This window comes from Aegilops tauschii, chromosome 2 (assembly GCF_002575655.3).
Source record: "Aegilops tauschii subsp. strangulata cultivar AL8/78 chromosome 2, Aet v6.0, whole genome shotgun sequence".
In the NCBI taxonomy this organism is placed as follows: domain Eukaryota; kingdom Viridiplantae; phylum Streptophyta; class Magnoliopsida; order Poales; family Poaceae; genus Aegilops; species Aegilops tauschii.
In genome coordinates, this window is record NC_053036.3 from 51,244,010 (window position 1) to 51,268,341 (window position 24,332).

A 24,332-nucleotide genomic window follows, 5' to 3' on the forward strand; every position below is an offset into this window, starting at 1 on the left:
TCAAGATGGATTTCTTTGCCGAGCTTCTTGATATTATGGAGCAAGCTTCTTATCCTATCCTTCTAAGGGGGTGATTTTAATTTGGTCAGAAGTGATAATGATAAGAGCAATGGTTCTGTTAATCTCCAGTACACTTTCCTTTTTAATGACCGATTCATAGAGGTGGCTTGATGGAGAATGTCGGTTTCACTTGGTCTAATCATCAAGAGGATCCCATTGTTTGTCGTGCTAGATTGAGTCCTCACTTGTGTGAGTTGGGATGCTCATTTCCCTTTATCTTCTTTAGTGGCCTTACTTAGGGTGGGGACTAATCACACTCCTCTAGTGTTGGATACTGGTGCTAGGAAAATTTCCTCTCCTGAAATATTTGGATTTGAGAAATGGTGGCTTTCTCAGCCTGGTTTTAAGGAATTAGTTCATGATGTTTGGAACACCGCAACATGTTGCACTTCTACTATTGAGATTTTGCAATTTAAAGTTAGGCTTTTAGGAAAAAAGTGAAAGGTTGGAGTATTAATATAGAAGCTGACATTAAGAGAAAAAGAAGGCACTCCTTATGGAGTTTGATATACTCAATGTTTTTTTTGAAAAACATCTTTTAAATCATGATGAGATGGAGATGAAGGAAGTGATTAAAAAAGAACTTGATGAGATATGAATGTGGAGGCAATCATATCTATTGATTTATAGGGATGGGAGTACGCTCAAGGAATTATACAGGTTCGGGCCCTCTACGCTGGAGGTAATACCCTACTCCTGTGGTGTTCTTGCTCTTGGCATAGGTTACAACCTGAGAGAGTTCAACCCTCGGCTCGGTGGCCTTCTTCTGGCTTATATGGAGTGCACTAGGAGTGAGTGCCATAATGGTTTGGTATAAATGCTATTGATGATCGCATGAATGCCCAACTGAACGTGGCTATTACTACTGGTAACTGTCGTATTTAAGTAGATTACTCCTCCGTTGAGTAACGGCGATAATGAACGCATTGTGGGGGTCACATATCCTAGGACGCAGCCGACTGTAGGTGCTCTGACTGCTCATGTCTTCCTATCGACCGACTATCAGGTCTAGTCCATCAGGGGGTGAGAGATCCGATTGCAGGCACTTAGTCTCTTAGTGAGTATCCCTCTGGTATCCTTTGCCCTGGGCTATGACTCCGATGGGCCTGGTGAGTTGGCCCTTGGTTTGTTGTCTTCCTGGACCATATCTAGCTTGGACCTTTGGTTGGGTCATATGTGTCCTTGGACCTACCCCTTGGTTATAACCCCGTCACTAGCTACCGAGTTTCGTTTCTAAAACCGACTGTGCATCGTCAGGCAAGATTTCAACTGACTGATGGACCCGAAGCGCTACTGGTTGGTTAGCGAAGATACCTTGGCGGACTCTTATGATCATGCCTCATGGAGATGAGGGGTGAGAAAATTGAAAAAAAAAACTTGATGATACTTGTTTTTAGTCTCTTTGGGAGAGGATGGCTCGTGGCCCGACTTTGGGTGTATCATCAAATTTCGAGTGGTGGTCTGAGACGCCTGGGTTTGAACTGATCAAGTGACCCTAGTCAATATCCTTCGTGCAAAAAGCCGATCAGACACCTTTTTGGAGAACCAAGTTTGCGCCATCGAATACTCGATTTTTTCTGAGAAAAATCTGGCTCGTGCCATGGGGGGTGTCCAAGGCGCTCCTTGCTCTTACACGGAGCGGGTCTGCGACGAGTGGCATCTCACTCAGTTTTCTTTGAGAATCTTACGCTCGGTATTTTATCGTGCCAAGCGCACGAAGTTTTCGACTTGGGACTGACCCTGACAGCTGTGCCAAAACAAATTCCTTGAGCCGATTGATCCTTTCATCCAATTGGAAGGCAAATCGTCAAGTGTCATCATTGCGAATCTTTTCCGAGTTGTCACGTCAAAATCTTTTGCGTGTTGTCAGGCAATCCGTCTGACTTGCTTGTGAGAAAGGACTCCTCATCTTCTGTGCTCCGATTGAAAAAGACCAGCTACCGTTTCGAGGGGTAGTGTGTTTTAAATGTAACCGTTTGGACTCCCGATCGACGTTTTGCCTTCCCGTTTTGATGTATGGCGTGTGGGTTTCTCGCGGCGGTTTCCAGTCCTGCCACTACAAATAGCAAGGGTCTAGGAGAGCAAAACACCTCCCATCTTCTTCTCTACGCCGCCGCCGGAGCAACCACTCCCACTCTTTGCCTCCCCTGCTTCCATCTCTTGTCAATGTCGAGCGCGCGAAAGTTGGAGAAGGCAAAGGCGACGAGGTCCTCAGCCGCTGTCAAGGCTTCCGTTGCTGCGGCGGCGGCCGTCATGGCACATGATGAGAGGGAGCGAGGAGATTGGTTCTCCCTCTTAGAGCAAGTATAATAAGATGACGTAAGCAGACTGTGAGGATTTAAATATTATATTGTTGTTGAGTTGGAAGAGAGAGGAGAGGAGAGAGAAGAGAAGCGGGCTGTAGACTTACAGCCGGCTGTAGCACAAACTCCAAGAAGCTTTGTGAGAGTAGGTGGGCCATATGTTGACAAAGTAGTCCCTTCATTTACTTATACAAGGTCACTATGGAATATACATTTTGCATCTGTACAAGACCACTAACGGTAATCGAGGCAAAATTAATGGTATTTCCTTGTACTAGCAACTTATTTAATATTTGCATGCATGCAGTCATAATGACAATCAGCTACTACCTTCACTCAGTTTCCTTGCATGCATGCGGCATATTAATGATCCCAGTAAACGAAAAGAAAAGCTAACTTGGAAAACATGCATTAAATTTTACATTGATACCTATAATCTTAGTTTGTGGCCTTGTATATAAAAATAGAGGGATTGGTACTTTTTTAAAGCCAACTATTATACGTGTTGGCTATTACATTGACTACAAATGACATGACAACTTGTTATAGCCAGCTGCGGTCTATATTCTTAACCATGCTCTTAGTGAACGAGCAAGTGCTGCAAGGATACATTCGCGACGACTGGCTCCCACAGACCGGTTGGCGGGTGCCGGAGCCCGACGAGGAGGAGCTAGCCCCGCGCCCCAACGAGTGGCTAATCCTCGCCTCTTTCTTGGATCAGGGTTTATTCCTCTCGATCGATCCATTCCTCCATAATGAAGGCCAATCATGCCTGGCAAGTCAACTCTCGATAAATAGAAAATAAACGTCTACCGCAAAGAAAAAAAAAGAATTGCAGTGATGTGGTTAGTGATTTGATTGTGAAAGCAACAATTGGATAGAAAAATCTAGGCATGTCATCTGGTCCAACCACATTTATAGGGTTAGAACGAAAAGTGTGTGTGTCCACCTCATTAATCATCCTGGCGTGATACATATCAATTGTTCTGGCGTAGGCTCTATTCAAAAATCTCACCAACCAAGGTAGATGATGAGTGGTGGAATAATTTCCATGGTTTGTAAAAGCACTCAATTAATGCGCTCGTTTTTCTTAAGGAATTGTGTTTATCAATGCATTAATTGCAATGCATGCATGCATGAAGTATATGCATTGGTCAAGTTTCTCATAATCCTTGCATGCAATGAATTAATGCACCTTGAAATTTGAGCATGTGATGGAAAACAATCAAATTGAGACTTATAAAATGGGAAACCAAATTATTTGAGATAAGCCCTATAAACCGGGAAGGAGGGAGTACATAGTTCATCAGTTTTTTTAACCATGGGTAATAGATGATTTTTTTAAGAATAATAATGATAATACTATAAGTTTGTGCCTGTGAGGATCTGAACCCGGTGATTTTTGTATGAGAAATTAAGTATCCAGTGAAAAGCAAATACACTTAAAATTTCATGGAAACCACGTTTGAAGTGTTTATAAAAATTTCTCAAAAGAATATGGTATGTTAGAAATGTGATGTTCTATAAACATGTGAAAATTGAAGTTAAGACTCATATTCGTTTGGGTTGCAAGAAGAAAATGTTGCACATGAATAAAGATGTTGTAAATTCCTCAGTGGCATACACAATCTATAGCTTAAAAGCATGGCGATTTTGCAACGTACCGTTTGACTGTGAAACATGTTTTTTTTTGCAAGGATAGAGGAAGAGTTAGTCAACTCATTTTACTTAAGTGATAATGATAAGATTATAAAGATACCAATTGCAGACAACATTGCATTCAAATCCATAACATGAATTATGAAGATTTGTACTGTATTTAAGGGTAGACTTCAATAATTGAGCGAATTCCCGTCACCGGTGTAATCTTGTAGTCACTGAACCCAGCTTCAAAGAAAACCTTGCTCCACTCATGCTCCTCTCGCTGGATCCCGTCGATGTACATCATGAAGACATCGAACAAAACTTCCGCCTCCTTTGACACGGTTCCCTGCTGCGGCACCGCAGATCCGACCACCATATCCATGATTATCACTTTCCCTCCGGCGTCCCTTGTTGGGATGGCTTTCTTGCACTGGCGGAGTATCTTGATGCAATCTTCGTCCGGCCAATCATGCAAAATCCACTGATACAAAAATATATACTTATATAAACCCACAGTATTGTTATAGTGAAATGGGCTATGCTGTTTGTATTTTTACCTTGAGTAGAACCGTGTCCGCCGGCGGGATGTACTCAAACATGTCGCCGGCGATGAAGGTTAAATTGTCAACGGCAGGAGCCCCGGCGACGACGAGAGGGAGGTCCAGTACGCTGCACTTGACGTGCGGGAACGCCTTGGCGACCGCCGCGGCAGCGGTGCCATGGGCGCCGCCGACGTCGACCAGTGAGCTGCCCACGGACCCAAAGACGCCGCTGCACTCTCTTAGTAGGATCTCCATGCTGAGGCAGCTGTCCGCTACCATGCCGGCGTTGAACACGCGGTCGTCGCCTGCGTCCTTTGCTATCATCTCCCACCGAGTACAGCCGTGCGCCACCTCGAAGAGCGACGAGGCGGCGCTCGTCTCGTCGATGAACCACTCGCGTATGCTGAAGAGAGCGGTGACGGCGACCGGGTTGACAAACACGCCCACCATCGGGGACAGGTCACGGCGGCGCGAGTCCTCGCCCCCAGCTCCCACGAGGAGGCGAGAGACCCGGGTGAGCTTGTACACGGCGTCGCCGCCGCTAGCCTTGACGTCGGCGGAGAAGACGCCAGAGGTGGTGAGCACGCGCATGAGCCGCCGGAGGTGGGAGAGCTTCGTCGGGTGGGTCCCTGTCTCGGCCGCAAGATCAGACAAGGTGGCAGCGCCGCCCCTGAGGTGGATGGCGTCGGCGATGCGCAGGTCGGTGGCAGCCGCGAGCGCCATGGACTTGACGAAGGCGAAGCAGTGGTTGTAGAGCTCGAGCTGAGCTTGGAGCAACTCGTCGCTGCTCATGGACATGGTGAGTTCCTCTTCTTGGTCGTGCGACGCCATGGTATGTTGAATGATGGAAAGGCCTTTGTTGAGCTCCGTTCTCATATAGAGGTGAAAGGTTGACCTTCTGGACAATGAATGCATCAAGATTGCTCTCCGGCGGCTAACCGTGACGTGGCATAACACATGGAAATTAAAAGTCTTTGGATGCGATGTGACAAATTGCATTAAAAAGGCAAGATGGTGATTGTTTTCCGTGACAACATTGATGGAGAAAGCCTTTGACTTGCAGGCAGACATTAAAAAAACAGGCGTGGCTAGAACTCAATCGTTAGTAGACTGACATCAGCGTAGTTGTGGTGTTGCGAGCAGCACATCTGGATGCTGCCAACAGTGATGAAAAATGCTGCGAACAGTGATTAAAAATGTTGCAAGAAGTGCTACAAGCAACAACAACAGATGCTACAACCTGTGTGACTACATGCTACAAACATCAATGGAAGATGTTGCATCCGGTGTGACGGTGTGCTACAATCGACGAGGGCAGATGTTGTGTACGATGAGATGACATGCTACAACCAGCAATGATGGATGCTGCAACCGGTAGAAAGGCATGTTGCAAACGATGGGAAAGAATGTTGTGAGGGATGTTGGATGGTGCTTAGTCCAACACGAATCCCCATGCAAAGATCCAACAGCTATGCAGTCGACTGAGACTTGGTTTCGGCCAACTGAGTTTTAGCAAGCCCGTAAAAAACAGAAACTCCAAAGGTTTGATGTTCGCCACGAGCTTGCTGAGGCTGATCTCGAGTAGAGGGTCCCGAGCTGGTGATCTTGGCATGATGGTAACAGGACAAAGAAGAGACAGTATTTACCTAGGTTCGGGCCCTCTCGAAACGGTAAAACTCGACGTCTTGCTTGTATTGTATTGATTATGGATGGGGTACAAAGTACATGTTGATCTACCTGAAGATCGTATGTGTGAATGAATCTACCTCTAAGGTCTAAACCCCCTGGCTTATATAGACGCGGGGGGTACGTAGGGTGTAACTAGGTCGGTTACATCAGGGGATAAAACATGCCGATGATTACATATGCCTTGGAGTGTGCGCCAAATCTTTGGAAGATTCCATCTTGAGTACGTCGTGGGACCTGACAGACGTGGCCTACCTGTTTGGTTGTTTGGAGGTCCTTGGCCCAGCCCATGTTTGGGAGTTGACGTGGTTAGCACCCCCTATTTAGGACACCATTAGTAGCCCCTGAACCGTACTTCCAAGCCTAGGACAATCCTCAGACGACTTGTTCTCTGTTATTGGCCTTCGGTCTTGCAAAATGGTTCAACACCTTCTTCGCGCCTCTCCCCTTAAAGTAATCATAATTTTGTCCGAGGAATATCATACCTCAGACATCCAAGGAGCCCCAACTGAGCTTCCTGAGAAGCAATTTTCTTTTCAGCAGATCTGAAGACCCTTCCTACGCCTACTTAACTTAACGGTGAAGTCTTCCTATGCTGGAGTGGGCGCGCTGGTTGGGTCGTGTTCTGACAACTTTGACCGAACCCGGACCGCCACCACGTGCTGTAGAACCGAAAGGTCCCATCAGTAGTCATTATCCCGTGTTTAGCGTAGCTCGAGGCTGTTGCCATTGGCACGTCCCATCAATAAAGAGATCGTGCCCTGGATTTTCGATGGCATCATCAGTAGAATCCCTCAATTCACACGCGCACGTAATGCAAATCGCGTTGGGAACTCGCAAAATTACTGCCACGCAGTGCGTCCCTTTGGTATTTTTACTGTCTTATAAAAGGTAGATGATGGATGCAGTCCATTTTCACACCTCCCCTCTCGCTCTTTGCTCCTGCAACCCTCAAGCTCCAGTGCCCAGAGACCAGAGCCCAAGCACAACCTTTCCACCTCCTTTTTCCTCCTTCTGTTCTCCATCGATGGTTGGGAAGGGAAAGGGCACCATAACGGCGGCGACCACTAAGGAGAAAGTGGCGAGCAAGAGGGGGGTGTGGCTCCGCTATGTTGTCACCACCGGCGATATCACCGAGCTCCAGGCGCTCGGGTGCCTCCCGTCGCAATACGAAGTTCAATGTCATTCCCACTCGTCGGGAAGGCCACCCGTTCAGCCTCCCGGGTTCCAGAACCTCGGGAAGGCAAGCGTGTCCTGTTTATCTCCCACCTCATCCGAGGTCTGAGATTTCCGATCCACCCTTTTCGGAGGACCTTATGGATTCCTATGGCCTCCAATTCCATCACATCGCCCCCAACTCCATCCTCCACATTGCCTCCTACATTGTCTTCTGTGAAGCATTCCTCTGCATTGAGCCCTATTTCGGGCTCTGGCTCAAGTTGTTCTGCGTGAAACCGCAGACCAATGGAGGCCAGGTCACGGAGTGCGGAGGATACATGGTTAGCAAGATCCATGGCGTCAAGTGGTTGACCTATAAGTTTATCGAGACGGTCAAGTTGTGGCATGAGGAGTGGTTTTACATGGCTGATGTGCCATTAGGGGACAGGGAAGGAGTCCCTCCCTTCTCGGACGCGCCTCTAGATCGGTTGCACTCCTGGACGACCAAGAACCTTGACTGGGAAAACCAAGAGGAGGTCAAAGCCCTCGAGGATCGGGTGGCATTTTGCGTTGATGAGGGCATCACTCACGTGGATGTGATCCACGTCATGCTCCATCGCAAGGTTCAACCCCTCCAAGCCCGAGCATCTCCTCTATGGAGGTTTGCCCCAGGCTGCGCTACCTCGGTCATCCGAGGTTTCTATAGGGGGAAGGATATCGGCGGGATGCAGAAGCTCCTCTTCAAGACCAAGGACCAGACCTTCCGTACTGAGGGGAATGACGTCAGCTACTACAAGGCATGTCGAGCCCCCGAGGAGCTTCATTTTGTTTATCTCGCCCAATCGACTGAACCCGAGTTGTTGTGCTACAAGACTGGCGTACATTCGCCAAGTTACGATCTCCGACTCCTCAGCGTGGGGAGCCTGTGAGCAACGAGCTGGAGAAGCTGCTGGTCGTGGACCTGTATGTGGCCCCGGGAGACCAGAGCCTCAAAGGGTCTGGCCATCCGAGACAACGTCCCCGAGCTCGGGCTCCAGGTCCGGCGCCGAGGTGCAGCAAGAGGAGTCCAACGAGGCCTCGCTGTGCCAAGGTGGGAGGACCAGGGTGGTCATATTAGTCAACGCCGAGTCGTCTCCTTCTAAGGAGTCAGAGGGAGCCCGTCATCCAGGCGGCGGATCACTCCTGGCATGTGGGTCGGGCCCGCCGAGTTCGCCCCCATCTCGATCAGTAAGTTTGTAACAAATTGTGTCTTGGCTTCTTTTGTGCATGGATATTTACTTTGCTCTTTTCTCAGGGAGCAACCTGACGAGGTGGACGAGATGGACAAGGGGGACGAGGTTACTTCCTCGCAGGCCCGTGCGGGAGGTTCTCCCGCTACCTCGGAAGCGGAGGCCAATCCCTCCCGCCCTCGAGCCGAGATGCCAGAGGCCACGTCACATCCCTCACCCCCAGCATCCGACGTTGAGGGTGGGGCCAATCCATCTACGGCTGAGGTTCGTACCTCGACCGTAGATGACCGAGATATGAAAGGGGGGGGAGGAGCGCATACCACGGTGGGGTCTCAATCTTCGCGATGGAAATGCCCTCGCCTGCTTGACTAAACTAACGATCTCAATGGTATAAATATGTAGCTTCTCTACTTTTCTATTTTCCTTCTTGTTTATCAATCACCAATCAAATCAAACCAGGCACTACGGTAAGACGTGAAAAGTACTTAACATTTTATTTTTTTGTACTCAACATTTTAGTTTTCTTTTTGGTGGAACCAGCCCACCAATGCCGGCCTGGTCTCTCAAATCTGCTCATATGGGCAGTGTGTCCATTCATTGATAGGGTATGTGCAAGTGCCTTTCTGCTCCCGAGCTCAAATGAGCTCGGTGAACAGTAAAATAAAAAAAAAATCAAAAAATTCCTTTTTTTTTAGAGAAACATTGACAAAAGTTCGGAGTGCTTGCAAAAATTCGTCATGGAATCATGTTCTTGTAAGGCATGTCAAAAAAACAAATTTAGTGCTCCAAAATGCTTTTGAAAGTAGCATTTTCAGAGTATCGATATTTTTTTGCCACACCTTCTAGGAATGTGATTTCATGACGAATTTTTGCAAGCACTTAAAACTTTTGTCAATGTTTCTCCCAAAAAATTTGGAGTTTTTTGAAAAAAAAATCGATTTTGTTTTGATTTTACTGTTCACCCAAGCTCATTTGAGCTCGGGTGCAGAAACTTTGCGTCCATCTGTGCTCTGCTAAAAAAAGACGGCCAAGCGAACATCTCAAGGTCTGCTGCATTCTATTCTACCTACGGTGTCCGTGTATTGGGGAATCAAGAAAGAAATAAACAGTCACTGAAGATACCAACAAAGTCCATAATAAAACAATCGTAAAATCATTAAAGAAAAAGCAAAACTTGTACATTCTTGGGTTTGCAACAAACCTCTAATTTTTCTTATTTGACATGGCTCCTCAGCTATCTAGGGACACTCTCGTCAAAATTTCCTTAAACAGTCACATGGGGCACTAGGAAAAAAAATCATTACAACAAAAAGTTACTCCTGATCTTGAAAAGAATGGCCTAGCTGCAAACTTCGTTCAGTATTCAGTCTTGCCCCAAAGACCTTGCGCAATCTGAATACTCTGTTTGAATTGCTTGCTTGCTAGCTTGTTTCTGTCTCATTCTGGAAAGCTAACTTGTATATTTCACTGTATGTGTCAACAAAGTGAACCTCGAGACCCTCCTTTACGTTATCAGCAAGCTCATCGAAATCCCTTTTGTTTGCTGCTGGAAATATGATCGTCTTTATCGAGCTTCGCCGGGCAGCAATCGCCTTCTCTTTTACCTGTTTTCAGGATTAGATATAATAAATACGTCAGGATGAAAGTGTTTGCGCACATGAAAGCATGCACAAAAGATCAATTAGTGGCCATGACAGTATGATCTAGCTTTTCTAGAGACTAGAGTATGTAAAATGCATGCAGAGGACTACAAGAATGCATGGTATACAATTCATCAGATACGACATGTATTGTTCTTTGCAGATCAAGCACTAACTGTAAATGTCAACATGAACAATTAAAGATGAAATGCCTCAAGATGTAAACATCACAGCAATGAAATCAATTGATGTTTTGGTGAATAAGCAAGTTCCCTTGTTCTAGATGACCAGACTGCATGTGTGTAAACAACAGAGGGATTCAACAAACCGAGTATGAGTAAGGAGTAGAGGAAACATACCCCGCCGATTGGGAGGATTCTTCCAGTCAATGTTACTTCACCAGTCATTGCTAAGTCCTTCCTGGCAGGTTTTCCCATAGCTAAGGACAGCATTGATGTAATCATGGTACATCCAGCACTAGGGCCATCCTTAGGGGTGGCCCCTGCAGGAACATGCAAGTGCAACTTTGAGTCTGCAAAGAATTTATTATCTGGCTCTTTATCTCGCAGTATAGCTCTACTAACTGTGTGAGCAATCTGAGCACTCTCTTTCATGACATCTCCAAGCTGCCCCGTCATCACAAGTGCACCTTTTCCTTCTCCTTCCTCCACTTTTGTTGTTTCGATGTATAAAGTAGAACCACCCATAGAAGTCCAAGCTAAACCCATGACCACTCCAACAGGAGTTTGCTCATATATACGCTCGGCATGGAATACGGGTTTCCCGACAAAATCGTCAAGGTTTGATGAATCAATTAGTACCTTCTTAACTGCCTTGTCTGCTGCCTCCTCCTTTACTCCGTCTGTGTCCTTGTTGCCCTACAGAATCAGCACTTAGTAAATTCATTACGATTTCAGCTATAACTTACAATCATTACCAACTCTCCTCAGCAATATTCTCACTCGAAAAAAAACTCCCATCAGCATAGACTATCTATATACATTGTTAAGTCAGTTAGAAATTTAAACATCTGTTAATTAGCTAACACATTTGCATGCAACACGGTAGCCAGGGCATGGGGAGCAACAGTTGTATCCAGTATTTATTTAAAAAAATGACGAAACATTAATATGTTCATTTCATCAAGAGTCAAGATATCGTATGAAACATACTAGTTTACTCTGCTGCATTGCTTGTCTCAGATCTATCCTAGGCCAATTATCATCAGGTGAGTTAATCAGCAGCACATAAAATACCATGTATATGATTGGGTTTGCACAGTAGAGCACCATATTCAGGATCAAGCTATTCACATTGTATCTATAAGAAACACAATGGATCGATGATGGTCATACTACCTCTGGTGTGCTCAATGTGTCGGTTGACAGAGCTGGCTCAGTTACAAGAGTTTCTTTCAGAGATGGTTCTTTAGCTTCCTCGGGATCTTTGACGGCAGGATCATTCAACTTCTCATCTTTCACGATTGTTGCACTACCACCATCAGTAGGCTCTACGCTTGGTGTGACAATTACAGCTTCTAGGGCGGGCTCATTTGATACCCCTTGGCGGACAAGCTGCAGAGCTATCTGCAAAGATGGGTCACATGGTATGTAAAGTATGTACGAGGATAAAGTTATACTCAATTATTCACTATTGAAGAACTACTAGATAGTCTGATTGCCAGTACACTGCCAGGAATGCGGGAACAAGTAACTTTAATCAAGATTAAGCAGACACCAAAAACAATGCATATGTCATGATGTTCCTATTCTGTATTGCTACAAACACTAATTTCAAGTGCACAGAATTACAACAGGTTTGTCGCCCTCCTTTTCTTTACATGGTATTGAGTATAGACAACCCATCCTTGCTTCAACAAACTAACAGCTCAAAGATAATTAGGTTGGCACTCTGTAGCCGTGTTGCATACCTTCCGGTAAATTTTCTCAATCTGCTTTTGAAGGTTCCGCACTCCTGCTTCTCGGCAGTAATTTTCAATAAGGGCAAGGAGGGCAGCATCTGTAACTTCAACCTGTACATGTTTTTAGATGGACCATTAAAGCTGAAATTAACAATAGAATGTACTCCCTCTGTAAACTATTATAAGAGCGTTTAGATCACTATTTTAGTGACCTAAACGCCCTTATATTTCTTTACGGAGGGAGTACTCACAAAGAAATATCACTGGAAGCCTCGAGCTCTATTACTGTATAAGTCGAGTGATACAGCTAAGTGGAAATTTCAAGCTTAATCTGATTGTTATTTCCATTTTGTTCTTTAGTTCACTCTGGAAGCACTTCCAAAGATACTCTTATATAGGTGGTCTAAAGGTTTCTCAAGACATACTCATGTATAATAATATTAATGACAGGAAACTGCATAACAGGAGTGTCAACCTTGAAAGGAAATCACAGATGGACATGTCGAACTACTCCCTGCCTTCCAAAATGTAGTTCATATTTTGTTTTCTAAAAGTCGAATATATCTATGTTTGACCACGTTTATAGAACAAATATCAAAATCCACAATACAAAATTAGGTTCATTAGATTCATCATGAAGTATACTTTTGTATTTATATATTTGGTATTTTAGATGTCAATAGTTTATTCCATAAACTTGGTCAAAGATAAACGTGTATGACTTTTGAAAAACGTAATATGCACTACATTGCGGAATGGAGGTAGCATTACATTGCAATTAGGCTTACAAAATTCGCAAAACAAGTCACAACCATAGGTAAAACTTATCCACAAGTTACATGTCTCCCCCCACCCCACCCCACCCCCGGGGTGAAAGTAGAATTTCACAGGGTAAAGGCTCTGTTTGGAATTGTGGGTTCAAGAGAATTCCATTTGGCAGATCATTTTTGGAAGTGGCAACGGGTTACTATCTTACTAGATACAGTAGATATTTTCCATATGCTGACCACATAGAGTGCAATATAGTTGAATATACCACCTAAGTCTGTAATCCCAAAACAATCTAAAGATAAGTCCACTGGAAGCCTTGTGGTGAACTAGGATTTGTTAAGTTACTAGAACTCGTCACATTTTCCAGCATCACAAATAAGAACTTATGTGGCGCAATAATGCATAGAAAGTTGTAAGAATTCAGAAGTCATACATAACAAAGCATAGCTTGGTGAGATTTGGTAACTTGGTGAGATTTAAGCTATCTATATCATACAAAGCAAAGCATGACCACTAGTTTTTCTGTATGTCATGGTGTGGACTTCCATTTTGTAGGAAATTAAACTTTTAAAGTTATAAACAATACTACAAAATAAAGCAGATTGAATGGCTAGTCTACTTCCAAATCTGCAGATACCTGTTCAGGTTTAATGCCACAAGCCTCTCTAGTATTCTTCTCCAGATAGTCCCGAGCAATATGCATCTTCTCATCAGTTATATAACCAGCTATTGAAATGATCTCCATTCTATCCAGCAACGGATTAGGTATTGTATCGATGACATTTGCTGTGCAAACAAACAGAACCTGATTTTCATACAACAAAATGTCAGGGAATGTTTTGCAATAATTAAGTTCAAAAACTTATTATATGGAACAAGAACATCATAAACAGAAAATTGCATGGCAGAGAAGTCACGAAGCACAAGCAAAACAGCAGCAATTAGCAAGATCGGAGAAGGGAATCGAGCAAAAAAGCAATATCGCATTAACTTAATCAAAACTCTCAAGGAGTCAAGGGTAATAATGCTCTATCACACCTCATGAATAATAGCATAAACACTGCATGTGATAGCGCAATAACAAGCGTGGTGCACACCCAATCATAACAGCATGCCAAGAGATGTAAACTGATGATGTTTGCTACAGTTGTTGAGGAGACATTAGAAAACATTACTTTGAACCGTAAACTTACCCGAATGCATATATAGGTAAAACAGGCAAATGCCCTTGAGAAAGCAACAGACTAACCTTGGATAGGTCAATAGGAACATCAAGGTAGTGGTCCAAAAAATTAATATTCTGCTCAGGGTCCAGAAGTTCCAGCAGTGCACTCGCTGGATCACCAGAATGCCCTCTCCCAAGCTGCCAGCAAACAAGCCAGTTAAATTTCGAAGTAATGCATTTGAGTCAAAAAATTCATAGTGGCTAACAAAATAAATTGGTGTTGAATATGTAGTCCATGTCTAAACAAATGCAAGTAATCGTTGACTCAAACGAATAAAAAAAATTGTTACAATACCTTGTCGATCTCATCTATCAATACCAGAGGATTTGCTGTCCCAACTGATTTGAGACACTGCACCATCTTCCCTGGCATTGCACCAACATAGGTCCGCCGATGCCCCTAAGATTATTTAAATGTTATTGGAACAACAGCTCAACTAGTTTTAAAGAATACAACACTTAACAAGAGACGTGACATGGATATTTGTTGCGCACCTTGATTTCTGCAACATCGGCCAAACCTCCAACAGAAAATCTGTAAAACTGTCGATTCAATGCACGTGCAATAGAGCGACCAATACTAGTTTTACCGACTCCTGGTGGCCCAGAAAGACATATGATCTTCCCTGTATAAATGATAGACGAACAAAGTCATTGGTTGAATAGCTACATGTGAGATGTGAAGGTACTCCACCCACTCCCACTCACAGAGAAGTGTTTTAGTGTTGTTTAGAGTAAAGCTTTAAGCTATGGTGGCTACAGATATATCTTTGAATATTAAAAATGGCGTATGAAAACAATGTGTAGATTTAGAAAAACAAGTATTTAAATGATATGATTGTTTCACTGGTTTGTTAATATATAACAAAAGGTGAGTGGTCAATGTTACGTTCTGAAGACCATCTTTGTCAAAGATGGCACTCATTGCGACAGATCAGATGGAGTACCAAATTTAGCGAGAAATAAGCGGTAATCCAGCTACAGTATGTCTATCAGAAGTCTCTGCATGCAGCTTCCAAAATCCAGCTTCTACCAAATGACGAGCTATGATGAAATAAAGGAACCAGATCCTTTATATGTCATTTTTCATGAATGCAGTATATAACTAAGGATGCCAATAGAGCACTTACAACTACTCCCTCTCTCTCAGTTTACAGGGCGTGCGCGTATCCCTGGGTCATCAGTTTGACCAACCTAATACAAGTCCTATATTACAAAAAATATACCAATATAAACTTCAGATGTTCTATTTTCAAACGGTTTAATTTTTGTGTTATATAGTTTATATTAGGGTGATAAAATTGGCAACCTAGGTATACGCGCAGGACTTGTAAACTGAAACGGAGGGAGTAGGTCCACACCATACCGGTGAACAAAAGAAATGATATTTGAAACACAAAACAGAAAGGGAAATGTTAGGACGTAAACCTTGCGAAGTCCCTCTTAGCTTCCCAACTGCTATGAACTCCAGTATTCTCTCTTTAACATCACTCAGACCATAATGGTCTTCATCAAGGATTTGTTGGGCATGATGAACATCAAAATTCTCATTGCTGCAACAAAAGGGCAAACACTACATAAGGCTCAGATAACTGACCTATGTTTCAAAAGAAAGGCGGATAAATACAAACCTATAATTTCCCCAAGGTAATACCGTCAACCAGTCCAAATAATTGCGAGTTACATTGAACTCACTAGAACTGGCTTCTAGCAGCTGTAGCTTGGTGAGCTCTTCTTCAATGACTTGCAAAACATGAGGAGGACACTTGTCTTTCTTTGCTTCAATCCTTTCCCTAAACTTTTCTGCACCCCATGAATAATTAGTCAATTATGAAAAGCCAACAAAAGCGAAAGCTCTAAAAGTGATAAAAACAACACATTAGTTGCCAACAAGAAGTATGAAGGTTCAAGAACAGACCAGACAATGCTGTCTTGTCATCAGTCTCCAAACCTAGCTCCTGCAAACATGAGATACGGTGAGTGATAATGAAGGACCAACAAAATCAGATCAACCTAAAAGTTATGGTGATTTCACATTTGGCGTGCACAAATGGTTCAAGAAGCAGACACCAGATAGTGGCATTGTTCAATTCGACGCTTAATGAGAATCAATGGTGTCATGGATCATTAAAAAGAGCTAGCTTATACAACAGTAATTATTTGAAAGTCAGACTGGAAGGAGCATAATTAAATTGATAAGAGAAACAACGAATGATCAGTACCTTCTTGATTGCTTTAAGTTGTTCGTTCAATAAATAACGTCGCTGATCACCGCTAATTTTTTCTTCAATTGCCTTTGCAATTGCTTGCTGTAAAAAAAAGATAACAAGAAAGCTCAAGCTAAGAATAAAACTAACAAGGGAGACTAAGATAATGAATTACCTGTAACTTACTGATCTCCATGTCCTTCTTTACTAACTCAAGAGTTAACTTTAGACGCTTATCTACCTGTTCAAGAAATGCCACATTTGAATTGAAGCAGAACAAGAAAGCTATGATGTGGTCCGAACAACATATTGTTCATTCAAGAACACATAGATGAGTGATGTATTGATGACACAAAGAGAGTATCCTGTAGATCTTTTTTTTCACAATTATTTATTTTTGTGTATTTGGAAAGAATTTTTGCTTGTCCAAGGACCAGTATTATTGTTTCGCCAAGTATTCTTGTGCTATCAATTTGGTTTTAAGAAGGCCAACAAGTATGCTTAGTGGACAAAAAGCAAAACACAATAATCTTTCTGCTGATCCATGAGAATGCTGTTCAATTGCTTAGATGAAATGATTATATCTCACAATAAAATATTTAGAGTACAAAGTCAAAGGGAAGCACAAATAAGTCCAGTGCCCATGGTAATTCACAGTTTCCATGGCATCTAGACATTCAACGAATGTAAAAGTTCACAAAGAACTGTATGGGTAAGAATTTGGTAGGTTTCAAGTAACATCCATATTGCTTAGGGCGTTGGATTTAAAGAAGTAAAAGAAACGTAATATGGATGAAGTAAGCTTCTTACATCTAATTCCTCAAGCACTTCCTGGCAAAGCAACTTGTTGGCACCAGAAATAGCAGCACCGAAGTCTGCTAGCCGTGGGTAGTTGAAATCACCTACATGCTGAATCAAGTGAAAGAAGAAAAACATTCAGAATGCCACTATGTAATCCAATGGCACCCAAGAAAAAATACATGTTAAATTTATCATCAGGGATTTCTATGTCAACTGTTACATGGCCACTGGTCATAGCTCTAATATATTGTAATTACAGTCTGGCATTAATGGCAGGTACAGGTAGCTGGGAGCAAAGGAGATGCCTATCCTAGCCCTTATTCATTTGGCTCCTATAGATAACCCTGCCTGTTATCCACTTTCAGCAACTAAATAGGATGAAAGAACTTAATAAGGTTCAGTAACATGCTTACCTGCCTATGTTAGATATTAACACAACATTCAATAATCTAAACACCAGTTGTGTCACAAGTTTGACAAGTTCTATGGTTTTCAAACAATATTCAAATAAATGATTACAGGGCATGCTTGGTTTGAAGCCTAAAATTAGCTAGCCAATAAATTGCCAAACTTGCCAACAATTGGCAACTTTTCTAGAGGTGGGCAATGCAGTCTGGTAAGCAACCAACTTATAGCCAATATTTTGGATTTGCCCAAATATTGGCAAGCCAAAATTTGGTGTCATACCAACCACAAACAAAGGAAGAAATTAAGGAAATAATTCAGACCTGTATGTAGGTCTGAACATGATCCTTCCAAAGGGAACTTGTCTTGAGAACCTCCCTTAAAGTTGATATAACTTCAAATGAGGTTGCTTTTATAACATCGTCATCCTTGTTGTAGGTATTTTCCTGCAAAGAACAAGTTAAATGGTCTAAAATGCGAGGTATCTTCTGACTGTTTATAGCAACGAAGCAATCTCACATTTACTTCATAGTGAAATCAGGGTTAACTAAGAAAAAAGTATTTTACTACAGACTCAATTAATCTTGTGCCATCTAAAAGTACACGATGAGAAACAAGTGAGAAAAAATTACATCACTAAAAAAACACAATGGTACAGTAGCACACACAAAATAAGATCGCAAAAGGAGGGTGATCTGAACACTGGTATGTGATATACATAGTATTGCATGGATGCAGCTAAAATTCACAGCTAGAGCAGAAATTAGAATCATAAATGACTTCTCCTTATAGCTTCAAGAAACAAAATTTTAGTGTGCTTGTTCACTTTTTTTTGTGTGACGGATTTGAGCAGTACTTTTGCACTTTGGGGCAGGAGGGAGGAATTAGATGTTCATAATGGAAAATACAAAAACAAAAACATGGGAGCTGGTGATATCATTGTAGAGTTACCTTCAGATGGTCAACTTTAACTGTAAGTGGGTCCTCCTCAACCTGCAATTTTGGGTATCTTGATGTAAAGGAAGTTCTCTAACTCATCAAAACTGAATAGCAGTGAATCTAACATATCTCACCATCTCAGTTATCCGCAAACGTCGGTGACCAAGAAGCACAACCTGATCCCCTTGTATGCTAGTTATCTACAGAAACAACAAAGGCTGGTTACAGGAAACATATTAACGTAAGACTCTGTTAGCACAGGACAATCCCAGTCTTTCTAATCATCAATTACCTGAGCCAGAGTGCCAACTTCATGAAGACGCTTCAACAACTCCTTCCCTTTGAGACTATCAATGGTTTTATTGTCTGATGAATCTGGACTGGCTACAATACTAGGGTCAGTACCCTCTTCATCCTTCACGAGAAAGGCACCTGCATATGGGGCTGATCTTTTGCGATTTTCAATTAAGGCTTGCAACAGCTTTTGGTCCTAAAGTATTTTGAAAAGAGAGGAAAATTACCATGTCAGTACGAGGCAAGGAAATTACAGAGTAGACCAAATTCCTCGACAACATACCTTTACATAGATCGGCATATAAAATCCTGGAAAGAGTGGTCGGTGTGGAAGAGGCAGTGCAATGACCTAGAGTAAAGTAAGAAAAAAGGTACGCTTATTAGAATGCACCATGAAAATATAGTCACCCATCAACTGTTCACTGTAAAAAATCTTCTCTATGACTTTTTCAAGTTTCATATCAAATACATTTTGGTCCCTTCACTGTGCAACCCAGAGTATTAGATGAATCAATCACATCGGCCCCAGAATAAATACATTACTTCCTCTGCCACTGAATTTAAGCCAGTTTATCTGTTCCTATTTCCCACTAGATGTGGGTCAGTCCGCAATTTCTTTTCCTATCATCACCCTCTTTGTCTCATGAATATTTACTCCTAATAATAACTACCCCTGTTTTCCATTTCTTTTCCTCTCGCTGTAAGCCGCCTTCCACGACGAATCAAGGATTCATTTACAAATCATTCTGAGCTCAGACCAAAATACACAATCTACTACTAGTTAGAAGCACAATTCCACCGAATGGCTGATACAGGCAACTAAACAAAAAGATTATTATCCGAAATGAGAGAGAGCGCACCGAGAGGAAGTCCTCAGGACGGGGGTTGGTGGAGACGATGGCGGAGGACGCCTTGCCTTCCGCCTCACCCTCTGCGGCAACCGCATCCTCGGCCTTCGCCTCCGCTGCGGCCGCCGCCGCGGCCTCGGAGTCGCTCCCGGAGGAGCTGGAGCAGAAGCGCGCCCTCCTCCCCATCACCGAGCTCCGGCCGCCCCTCAGCGACCCGAAGACCCTGAGCAGCGGCGACCGCATCTCCTCCGCCGCCGCCACGGCCGGCACAGCGGCGAACCGCGCCGGGAAGGCAGCGGCGGCAGCCGCCGCCGCGCGCAGCATGAGGGATTCGGACGGTGGGCGATGCGACTCTAGGGTTTGGACGAGCAGCCGCGAATGTGCGGGCGGCGTGCTCTGCCGTTCTGGTTTGGGGAAGAAGAAAGAAAGGAAGGAAGGAATGAGCCAAACTGCGAAACCCTTCCAAAACCCTTTTTATGATTATTTTTTGCTCTAAAAGATTAAATATTTCGTAGCCGTCTGATTATTTTTTTTCTTTTTATTTCTGCTAATACAGTTGGAATTGTGATAATCACTGCCAACTACAGTATTAATTTTTTTAACACAGTACAGACGCAAACGCTCATAAATACACGCATTGGCGGACCTAGAAAAAACATGGTGGGTGAAACACTTTGAAAAGAAATCTGCCTAATATAAGTGTCATATCATATATGGCAAAAGAATAACACAAATAACTCAATCAAGTCTCACAATATTATGTTTCCGAAAATAATTTCAAATTTGCAAAATTATAATACAAATTATTTACATGAAAGATACACAAGAATAACTTCGGTTTACCCTTCAGCTGCAACCTTCTTTATTTTGACCTCATGTTTTCAACAAAATGGACATAATACTACCAATGCTCTTTGTCTTGAGTTATGCAAATACAACAAAAATAAGAAGTAAGAGTCCTACGATTAAAACAAAACTGTGGCGATTGTTTTGTTCAAAGGATAAATAGTTTTTATGTCTTTAAACAAACAAGAATGTGGGCTTAAATGGGTTGCAATGTCCTATTTCCATGGACCAGCGGGCGGCTGATGCGGGTGATCCGTGCATCCGACTGGTCAATGGCAAGCGTTTCGGGGCGGACGGCCGGTGGCGAAAGGAGGGGAAGGGACCGGGTGACAAGGCGAGCGGCCGAGGGGAGGGAAGCACAGGGAGCGGCGATGTCCAAAATGAGACGAGCAGTCGAAACAGGTGGTTAGGTTTGGATGATTGGCTCCCGCATTCGTGTCCGTGGACGGATGCGGAAGAAAATTTGTGGGTTAACGTTGAAAATATCAAATCTTGTTATACCTAGCTCTTTTTCCCCTCTCGCAAGGCGGTTACGGAAAGCCTTCCTCCCCTCGATCTTCACCGGCGAGTCCGTGGATTCACCTCTCCTCCGCCTGCCGCTCCGACGGCTGGTGGCAGGGAGGGGATTTTTGGTGTCTCGAATCCGGCTAGTAGATAGGTAAGGTTTTAGTCCTCGCAGGGCGGAGTTTGGATGGATGGCGGCGCTTCTTCTTCGAGACAGTCTTCCGGCTCTGATCCTCCTCAAGTTCGTCCGTTGGGACGGATTAGACGAAGCTCCGGCCTAGCTAGATTCCTGCCAGCTTCTCGGGGCGGCGAGGTTAGGACTTCTCGTCGTGGGCACGCAACAGCGTTATTTGGTGTCAGGTTCTTCAGATCTATTCAAGAATTCAACGGCGACGACTGTGGCTCTGGGGCGCTGGTCCTTAGAGGCACGTGTACAAAGACTTCCCGGCTGTCATTAACAATGTCAGGCCGGCTCTGGTGGGCTTGTTCTGGCGGTGGTAATGATCGTTCGGTGGTCCACGGACCTCGATGTAATTTTTATTATGTTTGAGGTATTTTATACTTCCGGTGGTTCTTTATAATTGATTTGATCATTTGCAAAAAAAAAGTTTAAAATATCACGTGGTAGATCGAAGTTGTCTCAAAAAATAACGTGGTAGATCGAAGAGTCCTATTTTTTTCATTCTTTCTGTTTGCAATCTACACGAGTCGCCGCTAGAGTTTTTGTCGAGTTGATCGATGTAATTTTTTTTGCATGATAATACGTGTCTCATTCATATCATAAAGAATAAAGTACAAGTCACGTAAAGACCAACATGACAAAACTGAAAAGATAGCAAAACATCTCTGAGCTTGACACCAATGCCCGTCACCTGCCTCAGGCACCACCGCAGCAGCCATCGAAGAAAAAATGACGAATCACCACCTCACCCGAGCTCGACGCGGCTCCATCGCTGATATACAGCTTTGCGGATCTCCAAGGTGGCTCCCCAAAAGTGAAGCCCTTGCCGTTGAACGAATCAGACCGGGGCAATACCCCGGACACGCCATCGAACTCCAGATCTGGAACCCCATCATGACTAAGGTGCCGAAGGAGGAAACCATACCTGCCATCCACAAACCACGAGCCCAGCATATGTTTCGTCTTCCAGATGTCGTCAATGCAGACCACAATCTGCATCCGCCTAAACTACCTCCCAACCTCCGTGCCGACGCTGGAGCAAACGCTAGCTAGCTTCTACCCGGCTCATGTATGTACAGGAGTCTTTGGCTGGACACAGACGTAGTGCTGCTAGTAGAAAAATCAGTCAAGCTGCTTCTATGGTTTGCTACGTTTGCATGTACGTGTACAACTTCAGGTGAATTAGTTCTAGTACTTCAAAACCAACAAAATCAGAAAAAAGGATGACATATAGTGAAAAATATATGCAAAATGCTGGGTGTGCGGCACACCCTCTAGGCCCGCCGGTGAATACGCGTATACGCTCACCCATATGAATGCATACACGCATATCCTACCTCATGAGCACCTTCGACGGACTAAGCCGGCATATCATCTTAAGATTTACGAAGCCAACGTAGACGTCTCGTCGTCGACGGGAACGTCTCCTCCCACTGAAATCACATCATCAAAAATCCTGAAATAATCCAGGAATAATGCGAGCACCAAGACTTGAATCCAGATGGATTGGGGATACCACTGTTACTCTAACCATCCAACCCACAGGTTGGTTTGCAACTACAGTACTAGTTTACACAAAGAACTCTACATACCTGCAATGCAGGTATTGGCAGCCTGAATTAGACCACATCTAGATCTAGATATATGGTGAAGCATACTTTTTTAACAAAGGCGCTCTAGGTGAAGTGGAGCGATTCGGTGCCCAGGCTTATCTGCACCTCGCTATAAAAAATTCAAAAAAAATACTAGAAAAAAAATAAAAAAATATTTTTTTGCGTGATACTCCCTCTGTTCCATAATGTAGTGCGCTCGCGCTTCCCGAGATCCAAGTTTGACCGTAAATTTAACCAACGCGACCGACTACGGCGGGGACAAAAATTATATCACTGAATTCATATCGAAAATATGAACTCAGTGGTATAATTTTTGCTCCCGCCGCAGTCGGTCTCAGTAGTTAAATTTACGGTCAAATTTGAACCTCGGGATGTGTGGGTACACTACATTGTGGAATGGAGGGAGTAGATAATTTGGTGCCGGAGGTGCACTCTAAATTTCAGATCATTTGGACATCTGAGTAGCTCTCGGCAAAAAGACAATTTCGTGTATGTAAAAAGTTCATGATTCATGTACTGTTTTGATCCTAATTTGTCTTTTTTGCTAAGAGCTACTCATATGTCCAAATGACCTGAAACTTGGAGCCCACCTCGCGCACCAAATTATCTACCATACATAAAAATTTATTTCTTTTGTATTTTTGTGAATTTTTTTGTTAACCAGGTGCAGATGAGCCTGGGCTCAGAAATGGGTATTCGCTCTAGGTGTTGTTAGAATTGTGTCGAATATTGTGTACAAGGTCGGTTATAGTTAGACTCTGAGTTGTATTGTGTTTACAGTATATGGAGTCATGTCCTAGTAGAACACTTGTATCCACCCAGAACGGTTCCCACAACTTACCTGGTCGAGACAGAGTTAATGGTTATATATGGAATCTACTCAACTTTTATCTTCACTACTTCAGGCATGCCTAGCAGTGACGGGCCATACTCCCGGGGGGGCGCCACTGACTTCGAGGCACTACTATAATGGCATCGGTGGCGTGCGTGCGCCCTCCACTGCTAGAGTCTACAATGGTGGGCATGCCTTTGTGCCCGCCACTAGAGTATATTGTTAGTTGTGGCGGATTTGTATACTACACCCGCCACAACTACTTGTTCAGCCGCGAACACACAAACCTGACAATTGGCAATACACAACAACCAATACACAATACGTAAACGATCAAACACATTACATTTACATAACAGTAATTTAAATTCAATACAAATAGATGTACACATTAGAGTACAACAACTCACGTCACATCATTAGTACACATAGTCTTCTTAGAGAAGCCTTCAACATGTTACATACATACAAGACCTCATGATAACAACAACACCATAATGACAATGAACTGGATAAAGATAATCAAATTCTTTACTCGTCCACTTGTCCACGCGGTCTTGCATATTTCGTTGTTGATTTTCTCTTTGCGGACACAGTCGACGTAACGATTCTCTGCTTCTTTTTAGTCATATATCCTTTACAACAGTTGTTCTTGTAACCGTTCACCTATTCCTTGCATATCT

The 24,332-nt window shown here is 43.5% G+C and overlaps 2 protein-coding genes across 4 annotated transcripts; both read right to left on the reverse strand.

The window, feature by feature from the left end:
• Positions 1-2,524: 2,524 nt before the first annotated feature.
• On the reverse strand, positions 2,525-5,423 carry LOC109738391 (acetylserotonin O-methyltransferase 1). Of its 3 annotated transcripts, none has more exons than XM_045232570.2 (3): positions 4,565-5,423; positions 4,222-4,488; positions 2,525-3,135 (listed from the first exon to the last, which is right to left on the reverse strand). In XM_045232570.2, exons 1-3 carry the CDS (start codon positions 5,378-5,380, stop codon positions 3,130-3,132), a joined length of 1,089 nt encoding a protein of 362 aa, XP_045088505.2. In that variant the 5' UTR covers positions 5,381-5,423; the 3' UTR covers positions 2,525-3,129. The 3 variants fall into 3 exon arrangements, with proteins under 3 accessions (XP_045088505.2, XP_040257474.2, XP_020153081.3); XM_040401540.3 differs by having other exon boundaries at positions 4,178-4,488; XM_020297492.4 differs by lacking the exon at positions 2,525-3,135 and having other exon boundaries at positions 3,948-4,488.
• A 4,333-nt stretch (positions 5,424-9,756) lies between these two features.
• On the reverse strand, positions 9,757-20,114 carry LOC109738385 (lon protease homolog, mitochondrial). The gene is made up of 20 exons (XM_020297487.4): positions 19,686-20,114; positions 19,109-19,174; positions 18,824-19,021; positions 18,666-18,731; positions 18,544-18,585; positions 17,916-18,038; positions 17,197-17,295; positions 16,562-16,627; positions 16,402-16,488; positions 16,098-16,137; positions 15,811-15,982; positions 15,608-15,732; positions 14,675-14,805; positions 14,475-14,579; positions 14,204-14,317; positions 13,592-13,759; positions 12,193-12,294; positions 11,621-11,848; positions 10,622-11,140; positions 9,757-10,226 (listed from the first exon to the last, which is right to left on the reverse strand). The coding sequence occupies exons 1-20, from the start codon at positions 19,995-19,997 to the stop codon at positions 10,044-10,046; spliced, it is 2,946 nt and encodes a 981-aa protein (XP_020153076.1). The 5' UTR covers positions 19,998-20,114; the 3' UTR covers positions 9,757-10,043.
• Positions 20,115-24,332: the final 4,218 nt, after the last annotated feature.